Below are 15,047 nucleotides of genomic sequence, written 5' to 3'. Positions count from 1 at the left end.
CCCACCCCCACCTCCCTTTGGTAATCAAGTTTGTTCTCAATAGTTAAGAGTCTGTTTCTTGATTTGTCTCTCTCTCCTTTTTTCCCCCTTTCCTCATTTGTTTTGTTTCTTAAATTCCACATATGAGTGAAATCATATGGTATTTGTCTTTCTCTGAATTATTTTGCTTAGCATTATACTGTCTAGCTCCATCCATGTTGCTGCACATGCAAGATTTCATTCTCTTTATGGCTGAGTAATATTCCATTGGATATATATACCACATTTTCTTCCTCCATTCATCTGCTGAAGGACACTTGGGGACAGCTCTTTTTTTTTATAAAGAAAACAGAATTAGGTTATGTCTACTTCACAGCTAAAAGGAAGAAGAGCCAAATTTAACCTTGATCTAACTCTAACATAAGGACTAAGCAGTATATTACATAACTATCATCGACCTGTATGGTACCTGAAAATAAAATTAGAAATTTAATTACTTAATTAAAATTAAAATCCTCACTTTGTTACTAAGGATTATGACCTGTTTTAATGGTCTTCCTTATATTTTTTCTGAAAAAATTTATACAGTGATTTTTTACTTTTATAATTGGAGAAAAGTTTATTTGATTTTGCAGGGGGAAAAAATCTTACTGCTTACAGAAATAGAAAAATCTGTGAAATAAGAGAAATTCCAGGAAACATTTTTAAATACAGAGACACTCAGAATATTTTAAACATATGCTGAAGTCATGTAGAAAAGAATAATTTGGTACATATTAATATATAATATGCAAATTTTAATACTGCAAATATAAATAGCTAATATTAATAGCTAATTAATAGCAAATATTAATAGCTAATATCCTAGCAAGGTAAGTATTACACTAAATCACTGAAGTGCAGTGATTTTTTAAAAGATTTTATTTATTTATTTTTCAGAGAGAGAAAGAGAGAGTAAGCACACAAGCAGGGAAAGAGGCAGGCAGAGGGAGAAGCAGGCTTCCCGCTGAGCAAGGAGCCAGATGCAGAACTCTATCCCATGACCCTGGGATCATGCCCCGAGCCAAAAGCAGACGCTTAACTGACTGAGAGACCAGGCATCCCCGAAATGCAGTGATTCTTATGAGAAATGGCAGAAAGGAACATATTTCTCTGTACTTTGCAGACATCTCTTTTAATTTATAATGAAGAGTTAAAAAGAAGGCCCAATTATAGAGATCTGAGGTGCTATATAAGTTCTTATACTAACTAATCCTTACCACTATTTATTAGATGCACATCTTATGAACTTACAGTACTTTCAGTTTTTCTAATTTGGTTAATGATTTCCTAGAATAAATGAGGAAGCTACTAGTTACCTAATAAAATAATGTGCTATATTCCCAGCACTAGTGTCTTAGGAACACAATAAACAGTTGATGAATTTATGTATGAGGTCCTTTCCAATAGGATTTTTTTATGAAAAACTGGTTAAAAATTGAATAAGCATATTGAAAGAAAACTATCTAGAAAAAAAATAGTCTTCTAATTCCCAAGTTAGGGGTCTTTAAAAACATAATTAACACTGGGGAGAGAATATTCTTATTACTATGACATTATAAATAATGTCAGTTTAACCAGACATAAACTATAATCAGAAAGAGAGAACTACATGGGGGTATATTTAATTTCCTTTCCTACTTTCTTTCTTTCTTTCTTTTTTTTAAGCTTTCATTTCTATCCCTACCTAATGACAGAGGAAGAAAAATAATTTAGGAATGAAACTGCCTCCTAGTAATTTAGAGTTTACATTCCATTCATGTTTACACATTTTTTTCTAAGTTTCACATAGTAAGTGGCAACTAGTAGGCCCTATGATATTTTGTTGATTTGATATGCTGTGATGGGCTTATGGTTACTACTCCTCTCTTCCTGGGTGTTTCAATTTATTTCCACTACTGCAAACATGTTGACTCAGTGCTTAGACATGGGCCCAAAGAAGCTGGAATTACTTTTAGCCATAAAAGGTACAAGTTATATTTTTTATATTGTATCTTTGACCTATATAATATCTGACCTACATCAGATAAAGGAATATATATTGCACAATTGGAGGGTTGAACATGAATAGTAGTGAAGCCTTTGAGTTTCTCCCTCTTAAATTGGTTAGGGACCCTGAGCATGATATATTTCACTGCTTTAAGCATGAGGGTAATTATGGTCAGCAATGGCACAAGAAACCTGCTTATGCTCAGAACATACACATGCTCAGAACAAGTGTAGGTGCACAGAATTTAAGACTAAAACATTTCGACATACTTACATTTGTTAATTGTAACACTCAACAATCAGGTATCCTCTTTCTCCTCATTTAAAAAAAAAAAACTCTATCAATATAAGTTCATTTTCTTAACAGAAACAAGATCTAATATATATTGAACAAATGCTAAGTATTCCTTCTCTTGTGGGGAAGGAGAAATGCAGACTTCTCAAACTCAATACACGAGAAACAAATAATCAAATCAAAAAATGGGCAGAAGATATGAACAGACACTTTTCCAGAAGACATACAAATGGCTAACAGACACATGAAAAAATGTTCAAAATCATTAGCCATCAGGGAAATTCAAATCAAAACCACACTGAGATACCACCTTACGCCAGTTGGAATGGCAAAAATTGACAAGGCAAGGCAAGAAACAACAAATGTTGGAGAGTATGTGAGAAAGGGGATCCCTCTTACACCGTTGGTGGGAATGCAAGTTGGTATAGCCACTTCGGAAAACAGTGTGGAGGTCCCGCAAAAACGTTAAAAATAGAGCTACCCTGTGATCCAGCAATTGTACTACTGGGTATTTACCCCAAAGATACAGATGTAGTGAAGAGAAGGGACATACGCACCCCAATGTTCATAGCAGCATTGTCCACAATACCTAAATTGTGGAAGGAGCCAAGATGCCCTTCAACAGATGACTGGATTAAGAAGATGTAGTCCATATATACAATGGTCCATATATACTCAGCCATCAGAAAGAACGATTACCCAACATTTGCAGCAACATGGACGGGACTAGAGGAGATTATGCTAAGTGAAATAAGTCAAGCAGAGACAGACAATTATCATATGGTTTCACTCATTTGTGGAACATAAGAAATAGCAGGAAGATCGGTAGGAGAAGGAAGGGAAAAATGAAGGGGGGGTAAACAGAAGAGGGGAATGAACCATGAGAGACTATGGACTCTGGGAAACAAACTGAGGGCTTCAGAGGGGAGGGGGTGGGGGACTGGGATAGACCAGTGATGGGCACGTACTGCATGGTGCACTGGGTGTTATACTCAAGTAATGAATCATGGAACATTACATCAAAAACTAAGGATATACTGTGTGGTGACTAACGTAACACAATAAAATTATTATTAAAAAAAAAAAAAGAAATGCAGAAAGGTTCATACCTGCAGGAGGTTAGAAAAGCACGGACCTGGACTCTCTGCTGCGTACAAGCTATTGCCCAAAGAGAAAAGATCTCCAGATAACAATGAGCTCCAACCTTTGTATTAAATAGCACATTTCAGTTTTAAGAGCTTGAATCTTCATTGGTGAAGTGCTTAGGGGATATCACAGTATTTGTTTAATAAAAATTACTGATCTGACTGGGAAAAATGCCGTGTACTGTTCTTTAATTATTGGACTTGAAATCACTTTTAATAGCACCTTAAACTGTTTATGCTTCCACATGTATGATTATTCTATGATTATAAGCGATAAAGAATATTAGGAAATAGGAATATAATAAATACAGAATATTTTGTATCTCCTTAAGTAAACCATAAATGTATAAAAAGTAAGGGACACCATCTTTGAGCATATCACACATACTAGGCAGTCAACAGTTTGGCAAATTTACTAGAAACTGAAAGTTAACTACAAAAGCCCTAAATCTTTATGAACACACACACACACACACACACACACCCTAAACCCCCAACACCCTATAGCTTTCTTTTATCAAATGCACACATATTAACTATTGAAAGGCACTGATCCTAAGAATTTATTTCAAACTCTTAATTTCCTTTAACACTCCTTTATATCATCCTGTCATCACCTGACAAGGAAGCACACATCCAAGGAAATCCAACAACCTAGTCTTCCAAAAATTTCAACAGAATGTTAATACAGGTACATCAAAAATATTTTACTCTTGGTAATTATTTATAAGCCAAGGGTAAGAAGTAAATAGATAAATTTAATAGTATTAAAACTTACTGAGCAAAAGAAAATCTAGGGAGGACAAGATTTAAGAGGAATACTGAATTACTAGCACACATATATTTGGAAAACTCTTACTTTTCAGTGATATGTCACTCTTTCGCATTCTTCATTTTAAAAGAAACAAAACTATACTCCAACAACAAAACTCTTCAACAACTCCCTCATAATTTTCTAAAGAGTTTAAACTTTAGTGATGTGGTCAACCTTACAGTAAAGATAAGCTAAAGTATTCTAACAGCAAGAGCTTGTCCAAAAATGACCTCAACTGGATGGAGATATTATCAGAGTTTCAGTGCTGAGGTTTCCAAAAACAACAAACAAACAAACATGGGTCGTAACACATAACTGAAATAGTTCAGCAGATAAGGTCAATCATTTCCAAGGCAATCACATAAAACTTTAAGAGTTCTTTTTTTGGATTTAACAATGCTAGCATCAATATAAAAAATTTTTAAGTTTTAAACAAGTCCTAAATGAGGTTTAAAAAAACCTGATGATTCTTTTGTCTGAAATGAATCAAGCACAAGCTTCTATATCATCATCTGAACAAACTCAAGATTTGCATCTCTTGCTTCCATATTCAAATTGTGTATTTTTATGACATAAGCAAATCAAATTCCAACCAATTAAAAGCTATCAATACAATTCTGTTCTAAATAGTTCCAACAATATTTGTTAGTTCTTATGAAAAGGTAATAATAGAAATTCTGTTTAATTCTTAACTTTCTCATGAAGAAATTATTTTTCCTCTAAATCTCATTTAACTTGCAAAAGTGTATCAGAGGAGATAAATAAGGGTTAAAAAAACAAAGCAAAACAAACCCCTTTTACACAGGTTCCAAAGTAGAATTCAAGAGTATAGCATATGAAATAAAAATTCCTTATATTTAACCAAATCTATTCTTACTATTATTTACTACCATTCACTGAAAGAGGATTTCTGAAGTAGTGTTTATCACTCGTTAAAAATTATACAAATTAATTTGTTTTATAATGAGCAAACAGAATGGTTTACCTTATTGAAAACACAAATAATTAAAATTCCAATAGTAATTGAAATTGAGCCATCCCTTTTTTTCTCCCCTTATTCATCACAATATACCTTCTCTTACTGGCTCATTGGTTGATTCTCCTTTTAGACTCAGCATCCTGGAGAAGCCATTGGAAAGAGTAGAGAAAATGCCACGGATGAAATATCCCTGCTGCTCAGACTCCTCTGACCTCCCTGAAGTTGACCACGGTCTAACAAATCTGATATTGCAGCGGGGTTCTGGCTCTGAAATAGATCTGGTGAATGGAACCCGAAGTGACCGGGTGTTGACCAGGTTCAGCTTCTCTGTTGATGTTCCATGGACCTCGTTAGCAGAGGAAGAAGCATTACTGCCAACCATCTTTGGCAGGACCTTTTGTTGCGGTTCATCCAAGTCTTCTTTATTAGTCTCCAACCTCTCCCTTTTGCCCCCTTTCCACCTAAAGCTGGGATGTGTTTGCCACCGATAAGCACCCAGTGGCTCTCCTAGATTGGAAACAGCATGTTCATTTTTCTTCTTCTTGCTTCTCACTGGACCACGCCATGGATAGCTCTTTAAGCTTGTTCCTATCTCTGAATTTGCATATGCAGGTTCTGACAAAGATCTTCGATAGCTTGGAGGACAAGGTGATGTCTGTCTCTTAAAGATGCTCATCTTCCACGACTCCATTTTTTAACAACTTCTCTAAAACGTTAAGTTTCCTCTACTCTGCAGTCTTTGCAGTCGAACCACACTTGTCCGTGCAGTCCAAAATATTCAACTGCTTAAGCAGCTTTCTTTGTGTGGCTTTGAACCACAGCAGATGTTGCTGCTTAAGAGCTGGTGTCATGTTATTACCCCATTTTCCCAGATCTCCGAAATTTCAGCAGCACCCAAAAATCTCTTGCCTGAAGCAAATATCTTCAGAGTGCAGCAAAAGTAAAGATTTCCAGAAGATCATCTTTCTTCCTGCTGTACGTTACATTTCCGTACTAAGTTTTCAGGAAATGATTTTAAAGAAAATAAGAAGTGAAATAAAAGCGACAAAAAACCCACAAACACCTTTATGGACCAATAGCAGTTAAGTGTTCACCATGCAAATGATAGTGGGTTAAAAACAGATTGTGAAAGTACTCAAGCTGACATCCACACTTTACGGAAGAAGAAAGAAAACTTGCCTAAAAGCCTGCCCTTTAAGTGACAACTCTTCAGAATAGTTTCTAAAGTCTATATTTCGGAAATTTAATTTCAAGAAAATCACTGCTATTTATACCACAACTTCTTTCAAAACTAATGCTGTTTTTCAACCAATAGGTAAAGTCATATACTGTTTTGTTCAAGGAGGCACTACAAGGAGGAGGAAAAATGAGCAAAAGAATGCCAAAATTTAAAGCCATTTTAAAAAATAAAATATACTAGGGAGAATTTTAAAAGCATAAATGGACAGAAAAGAGAACAGGGACAGAGGATATTTGCTATGAACTACAGCAAAGGAAAAGCAAAGTCTTGAGGCAATATCTTGTGGGAACTGGAACACAGGAACATACATATTTAGATGATTTCTAGAAGGGGAACGTTTGCTTTATAAATCTAGTTGGGATAAGTTGTCTGGAAATATATTCCCTACCTGTTTAAACAAAGAAATTCCTTTACTCTTCTTTGTGCTGCTTACAACTTTAAAAAAAGAGCTGACTATTCAAAATTTTGTTAAAGCAAGTACCTTATAGTGAACCAAGATTATGAATGCCAAGTTTTTGGCTGGTTAATTTTTTTTTCAAATGTCTGCTCGTAAACTCCTGAAAACAGGGGTTTCAAATGGAAAGCCTGACAGACTTTAGGCCACCAATAAAAGAGATATAACGTGGTAATCAAATCACTCTGCAAGTTGTAGAAAAAATAATTTTATCTGGAAAACTAAAAACCTATTCATGTAGTTGCAGAACATGTCCAATGAAAAACCGTTCTCACACTAAGTCCTATTACTGTAGAAATAGGAAATTTAGTACCTTATCTATTCTTTTAAACATATTACAATATTCTAGTTATTTCCATTATCATAAGGCAATAATCCCATTTTTGTTTATATAGGCTCGAAATTTGTATGTCTATATTAAAGAAATGTTGAAGTACTTGGCTTTCCCAAAAACATAACATATCAAAGTAGAGTGTCTTATAGACATAAAATTTTCTCTTGTTATTAAAAAAGAGCAAAAACAAACAAACAAAAACCCACCCCAAAACAAACAAAAAACCAGAAATCTGACTTTGCGCAGAGAGAAACAATAAACATTGAGCTCTAATCTCTATTAATGGCATATCACACCATCTACAAAAATTAATCTGTGATGAAAATAAACCTAAAGGTAACATGTTAAACTGTAAAGCTTAAAAAATAAACCATAGGAGAATATATTTGCAAACTGAGGGAAGACAAAGATTTCTTAGAACATAAAAAAGCAGTAACTGTGATGGGAAAACATGAATAATTATAAATGCACAAAAATCAAAAGCTTCTGTTAGTACAAGACAGATTAAGAAAATCAATAAGCAAGTGATAAAATGGGAGAAAATATTCGCAATACAAACATCTCACAATCTGACCACAATATATAAAGAACTACAGCTAATGAGTAAAAAAAGAAACCAAATATTTAAAATAGTCAAAAAAATAGTCAAAAAGAGTTGAACAAACCCTTCACAAAGAAAGCTATGTAAATGGTCAATAAGCATATGAAAAAGCACTCAACCTCATTAGTAATTAGAGAAATACAAAATAAAGCTATAATGCGATATCACACCCAATAGGATGGCTAACATTAAAAATAACCAACACGGGTGTTGGTGAGGTTGTGGAGCAACAAGAAAACTCACAACTGGTAATAGGAACATAAAATGGTTCAATTAGTATGAGACGAATTTGACAGTTTCTTTATAAAGGTAAACCTACATCTACCCTATGACCCTGCAGTTCCACTCACAGGCATTTATTCAAGAGAAATGAAAATACACATACTTGTATTTCAACGTTCACAGCAGCTTTATTTAGAAAGCCACAAACTGGAAACAACCCAAATGCCCATCACCGTAGAATGGATAAACAAACTGTGGTATTTTCATACAATGATGTACTTACTACTCGGCCAGAAAAAGAATGAACTATTAACAACAACAACAACAACAACAAAAAACAATGTAGATGAAGATCCCAGATATTATGACACCAAAAGGAACTGGACACAGAAGAGTACATACTGTAAGATTCCATTTCTATAGAGTTATAAAACAGGATAAATTAATCTATAATGGAAAAAAATTTGAAAAAGCAGTGGTCAGTGGTGGAGGACACTATTAACAGGAAAGGGGCACCAGGAAGCTTTTTGGGGTGATGAAAACTTTCTAAGTCTTGATAGAGATAGGAATATGGGTTTATGTAATTATAAAAACCCATCCAAGTATTCACTTAAGATTTATGCATTTTGGGGGGCAGCCAGTGGCTCAGTTGGTTAAGCATCTGACTCTTGATTTTGGCTCAGGTCATGATCTCAGGATTGTGAGATAAGAGCCCACATCGGGCTCCATGCTCAGTGTGGAGTCCGCTTGAAATTCTCTCCCTCCCTCTGCCTCTGCCCCTCCTCCCACTTGTTCACGTGCAGCCTCTGTCTCCCCCCCAAAATATTTTTTAAAAAAGATTTATGCATTTTTCCATAATTAAATTTTACCTTAAAAATTGTAAGCAATACTGAACTTTTAGTTAATAGGTTTGCTTAGCCAGTGTTACAGGTTACTGATTCTGAAACTACTTTCTGTGTATTTTAGGCTTGAGGAAAGGCGTAAACACATCAAAGAGAATAAATGGATGGATGGATGAATGAATATATAAATATATACTAATACTATAACTAACACCACGTGCCCCCCAATATGTTGAACTGTGAAGGATACATACCTGTGTATTATTCTGCAAAACTACACAACCTAAATCTAATCTAATCATAAGAAATATCAGATAACCTCAAATTAAAATTCTACAAAATAATTGTCCTTGCTTCAAAAATGTCAAGGTCAAGAAAATCAAAGAAAAGCTATGAAACTGTTGTAATTTGAAAGGGACTAAAAAGAGACTATTAAAAGCAATGCATGATTTTGGATTAGATCCTGAACTGAGAAAAAAAATGGCTATAAAGGACATTATTGGGACAACTGACAAAACTAGAACACGGATTATGGATTAGATAACAGAATCATCTCAACATTAAATTTCCTGATTTTGATAAATTTTCCTAAGATTGCAAAAGAGAATGTTCTTATTCTTAGGACATTCACACAGAAATAATAAGGGACATAGGGGCATGTTTCCAACTTATTCTCAAATGATTCAAGAAAAAACTACGCATAGGAAAGTAGATAAAATATGATAAAGCAAATGGGACAAAATGTACACAATTACTGAATGTAGGTAAAGGGTATATGGGAGTTTCTTGCACTCTAGCAAATTTTCTATAGGTTTGAAATTACATCAAAATAAAATATTATACAAGTAAAATTTTTAACTCTGCAATTATTTTGTTTGGGTCTATAATACAGATAGAGAGCATTTCAGAGTATCTTTTGACTAATATAAAGAATTATCTAGTTCCATAGGTTTTATGGGAGAGGGAGGTTAATCAAGATCATCCCCTATTAAAATACCTCAATGGAAAATTAAATTAAGACTATAATTTTGAGGCGGCGCCTGGGTGGCTCAGTTTAATATTAAGTGTCTGCTTTCAGCTCAGGTCATGATCCTGGGGTCCTGGGATCAAGCCCCGCACAGCATTGGGCTCCCTGCTCAGCTGGGAGTCTGCTTCTCCCTCTCCCTCTGCCCCTCCCCACCCCGATTAGTATGCTCTTTCTTCCTCTCTCTCTCCCCCCCCATCTCTCTCTCGCAAATAAAATTTTTTTGAAAAAACAGACTATAATTTTGAGAAACGTTGCACAGTAGGAGAATTTGAGCCCTATAATCAACATTGCGAAGTTCAGAGACTCAATGTTAAAACAAGAAAAATCTTTTATACACTAAATAGGTAAGGCAAAAATAATTATAGTTTCTAAACTCATCAACTCAATTCTTTTGAGGAAGTACCACAGATCTTCTTACCATAAACGTCTTTATGTAAGGAATATGGAACTGGAAAATACTAAATAACACAGAAAGAGATTCAAGAGAAACCAGAAAGCAAAAGAATAATAGACCAAGGAAGTGACAGTCTCTAAGAATAGCTAAAGGAGAAGACTCATCTCTCTCATAGCTGCTAAAGTTTGAGTCAAGTGCTTCAATTATCTCATCATTATGAAAGACTGAGATTATTTATGTTAGTTATTTCTCCAAGTTTTATCTTTTATCTGAATTTAAGACAATAACTTGCCACTCTACATTTTCTGAATTTCTCAAACTATATATAATGAATTCATGAATTTTTAAGAAAGTATTCACAGGATTTACAGTTTCTTGAAATAAGAAACAATGACAGCAGTACCACGAATTACCACATTCACGCTAAATCCTACTATAAATATTGGCTGCAGATTGAAGTGTCAGTACAAGAACATTTCTACCTCAAGTTTCAATCAACTACTTTAAAAATGTTCACAATAATAATATGTAATATTTAAAGCACAGCTTCAGGAATCATTCTGGTTGCTAAGTCAAAAGAAACAGGTGAATTCTCTAAATGAATATGCAAGTACTTACATCTGCATAGAATAATATTTCAAATTGTAATTGAGTACCTACCATGTATCAGGCACTGTATTAGGATTATAAGAACAAAAAGAGCACTGGGTGTTATACGCAACTGATGAATCATTGAACGCTACATCTGAAACTAATGATGTGCTATATGTTGGCTAGCTGAGTTTAAATTAAAAAGGTCAAAACAAATTAAAGGGAGAAAAAAAAAAAAGAACAGGGCAGACCCTGACCCTATCCTCTTGGAACTGCCTGTTGATCAGGAAAAGCTTACATTAGGAAGGGAAAAGTATACAAGGTGTTTTAGTAAGAGGATTTTTACCAAGTCTAAGGCTTAAAGATAGAATCAACTTCTGAGATTCTCTTGATCTTGAGATTCTATTATTATAGTCAATTCTACTAACATGTGACATGCATTCCAAAAAATCACCACACTATACAAAATTGCACAATAAAACTACAGGGCTTATGGGGAAGTTGGGGTTGGGGAGCCACACTCAGGAACAAAAACGAGACACGTAAGAAGAATAGAAAGCTAATACAAACTATAGACCATCTTACACATGTTAAATGGTTAAGAAACACCTATGTGCTAAAATAAATATGGCAGGTTAGTTTGAAAAAAATTTTAAGTTTGCCTGTGGAAGTGGGCATCAGACGGGTTGCAGCGTCTGCTTTTTCATGAAGTAGCGGAAGGAGGGTTATCTGAAATCTGAAAGAGAGCCGCAGTATTCTGAGTGGATGGACATGGCTCATAACACCGTGGAGAACTGAGGTAGTCACTAGCCAGTTGACACATATGCTAAGTATTTCCTATACTATACAGTTTAGTGGATACAGTTTTCTGTGTTCAGCTAGTGTTTCTCAGATGAATGGCATAAGCAAACACAAAATTCACGCAATGTTCAAATTGTTCCTTAACATCAAGCACATGGTACAAGTTCTGGTTTTGAAAACAAGCATGATAACAGAACCAACTGTATTTCCTCTCCCCTCCATATACAGCTGACCAGTGAACCACCACACAGGTCCACTTATACATGGCAGGGGATTAATATAAATACAGTACAGTACTGTATATGTATTTTCTCTTCCTTGTGATTTTCTTAATAACATTTTATTTTCTCTAGCTTATTTTTCATTATAAGAATACTGAATATAACACATACACAAAATATGTTATCAGTAAGGCTTCTGCTCAACAGTAGGCTATTACTAGTTAAGTTTTGGGGGAGTCAAAAATTATACGTGGATTTCTGACTACACGGGTCGGTGTCCCTAACCTCTGCATTGTTCAACAGTCAACTGTAAAAGGGAGGTAAAAATCTAGGAGACGTTACCACTGGAAAGCAGAATAGCAGCAGAGAAGTGGCTCTTTTTTTAATGGAAACACAGTGCTGTATTAGTTTCAGGTGTGTAATATCTCAACAATTCTATACATTACTCAGTGCTCATCACAGTAAGTGTACACTTAATCTCCTTTATCTATTTCATGAATCCCCCATCCCTCCCCACAACTGTTCTCTGTATTTGAGAGTCTGGATTTTGTCTTTTTTTGTTCGTTTGTTTCTTAAATTTCACAAATAAGTGCAATTGTAAGGTATTTATCTTTCTTTGACTTTAAGTTGGCGTAATACCCTATAGGTCCATCAGTGTTGTTGCATGTGGCAATTTCTCATTCTTTCTTATGACTAATATTCCTTTATATATACATACATATATGTACATATATGTATGTACATATATGTATGTATGTATATATATGACTTCTTTATCCATTCATCTAACAGTGGATACTTAGGTTGCTTCCAATTCTTGGCTGTCGTAAATAATGCTGTAATAAACACAGTGCATATATCTTTTCAAATTAGTATTTTCATTTTCTTTATGTAGCTACTCAGTAGTGAATTACTGGGTCATATGGTATTTCTGTTTTTAATTTTTTGAGGAACCTTCATACCGTTTTCTGCACTGGCTGCCCCAATTCGCATTCCCACTAATAGTGCACAAGGGTTCCTTTTTCTCCACATCCTCACCAACACTCATTATTTCTTATGTTTTTGAGTATAACCATTCTGACAGGTGTAAGGTGATATCTCATTGTGGTTTTGATTTGCATTTCCCTGATGACGGGTGCTGTTGAGCATCTTTTCACGTGTCTTTTGGTCAGCTGCATTTTTTCTTTGGAAAAATGTCTATTCAGGTCCTATGCCCATTTTAATAGGATTATTTGTGGGTTTGGGTGTTGAGTTGTATAAGTTCTTTATACATTTGGAATATTAACCCCTTACTGGATGGATATATATATATATATATATATACACACACACACATATATATATCATTTGCAAATATCTTCTCCCATTCAGTAGGTTGCATTGTCATTTTGTTCATGATTTTTGTTGTTGTTGTTGCTGTCTTTGCTGTGCAAAAGCTTTTTATTTTGGAGTAGTCTCAACAGTTTATTTTTGCCTGTGTTTCTCTTGTCTGAGAAGACATCTAGAAAGATGTTGCTAAGGTCGATGCCCAAAAGATTAGTGCCTGTGTTTTTTGTTTTTTTTTTTCTCTAGGAGTTTTATGGCTTCAGCCATCACATTTTGGTCTTTAATCCATTTTGAGTTTATTTTTGTGTTTGGTGTAAGAAAGTGGTTCAATTTCATTCTTTTGCATGTTGCTGTCCAGTTTTCCCAGCACCACTTGTTGAAGAGACTGTCTTTTCCCCATCATGTTCTTGTCTCCTTTGTTGCTATTTTCTTTTAGTCATTTTCTTTTTTAACAATAAAATCTATTGAGATTTTTATTTTTATATTAATTTTTCTAATATGTAATTTTACAATGAGCACGTGTATTTTGCTCCTTTTGAAAACAGAATATATATAAAACTTCTTATAAATATATATACAGAAAATCTACAAATGGCCAAAATAAAAGCCTTAACATTAACTCAAAGAATCTGAATTAGAGAACAGGGACCTAGAAAAGTCATCAGAGATCAACTTAACCAACTCTGTCACATAATCAGGCAAGGCCAGGGCAAAGTGATTTGTCTATAGTTACTCAGTTAACAGCAAAACAAACAAACAAACAAAACCATGTGTATCCCAACTCCCAGTTCAGGATTCTATAACCTTAAATTAACATTTTCCAAATTAGTCTTCCCAAGAACACAGCTGAAAATTTTAAACTTAAGGAGCATAAGTGTGACATTAAGTCCAGTTATTGTAGTGTTATTTAAATGCTAAAATTCTTTCTTATTTAAAGTTTAAAATAGGCTATCATTTTCTCATTAAAATGTCCTTTCAGATTTACTTCGACTAAGGGAAGCAAGCAGACGCGAAAAGGCAAAACTTGAGCTTTCTCAGTGTACAAATAGCCTGCCATCACTTCCTATCTTAAGACATACCTTTTCTACACTGAAATTCTATTCTATATATCCCACATGCCCTTTTGTAATAGAAGACACGACATACACTACAATTAACAAAGAGTTCTGGAGTTCTGTTACTAGAATAAGAAAGTACATACCTTCTTAGATCAATTCATGAAAAGCTTTAAAAATAGGAGTCATTTCTATTAACTAGAAGACGACGTCTTTCAAAAATATAAAGTCTTTCTTTATACAAAGCTAATTAATAACAAAACATCCCTTTCCCATCTCCTATCACTGGAGCACATCTGCTTCCCGATGAAACACTTCCTGTGGCAAAAACTACCGCCCTTCTAAGTAGTAAAAGTCAAAGATACACCTGACATGTACACAACTGTTTCTTGTTGAAGAGACAAAGATATGTCTAGAAAGGTCAAACGAAGATTATTTTTAACAGACAAGTGCTGGAATCAATGATCTTTTAAAATAAGGAAGCATTCTAAAATAAAAACAAAAATGATGATTCCTAATGCCATTATTAAAGTCTCTTTTAAAAAATAAAAAATGAAAACTCTGGTTTCCTCTAACCTCTCTGATCACGCCTTCTCTATGTAGTCGAAATGCTGGGAGTTTTTCAAAGCTGGGTCCTTAGCACCCACTCCCCAAATTCTCACTATGCACATCATCATTCCCAGTTACCATATCGACTCA

At 34.5% G+C, this 15,047-nt stretch overlaps 1 protein-coding gene across 5 annotated transcripts in view; it reads right to left on the bottom strand.

The window, feature by feature from the left end:
* The window catches only part of RASAL2 (RAS protein activator like 2), a 365,023-nt gene that overhangs the window by 244,353 nt on the left and 105,623 nt on the right, over positions 1-15,047 (bottom strand). Inside the window, exon 1 of one of the 5 annotated variants that reach the window (XM_034666769.1) lies at positions 5,334-6,338. The exons of 2 other annotated variants lie outside the window; for them this stretch is intronic. In XM_034666769.1, the coding sequence (XP_034522660.1) occupies positions 5,334-5,931 (598 nt within the window). In that variant the 5' untranslated portion in view covers positions 5,932-6,338. Of the gene's footprint in view, positions 1-5,333; positions 6,339-15,047 lie in introns of those variants that run through there. 2 more of the 5 variants (XM_034666768.1, XM_011220939.3) reach the window with 2 other exon arrangements.

Source organism: Ailuropoda melanoleuca, chromosome 8, assembly GCF_002007445.2.
Source record: "Ailuropoda melanoleuca isolate Jingjing chromosome 8, ASM200744v2, whole genome shotgun sequence".
Classification (NCBI taxonomy): Eukaryota; Metazoa; Chordata; class Mammalia; order Carnivora; family Ursidae; genus Ailuropoda; species Ailuropoda melanoleuca.
This window is presented reverse-complemented; position numbering and strand designations above follow the sequence as displayed.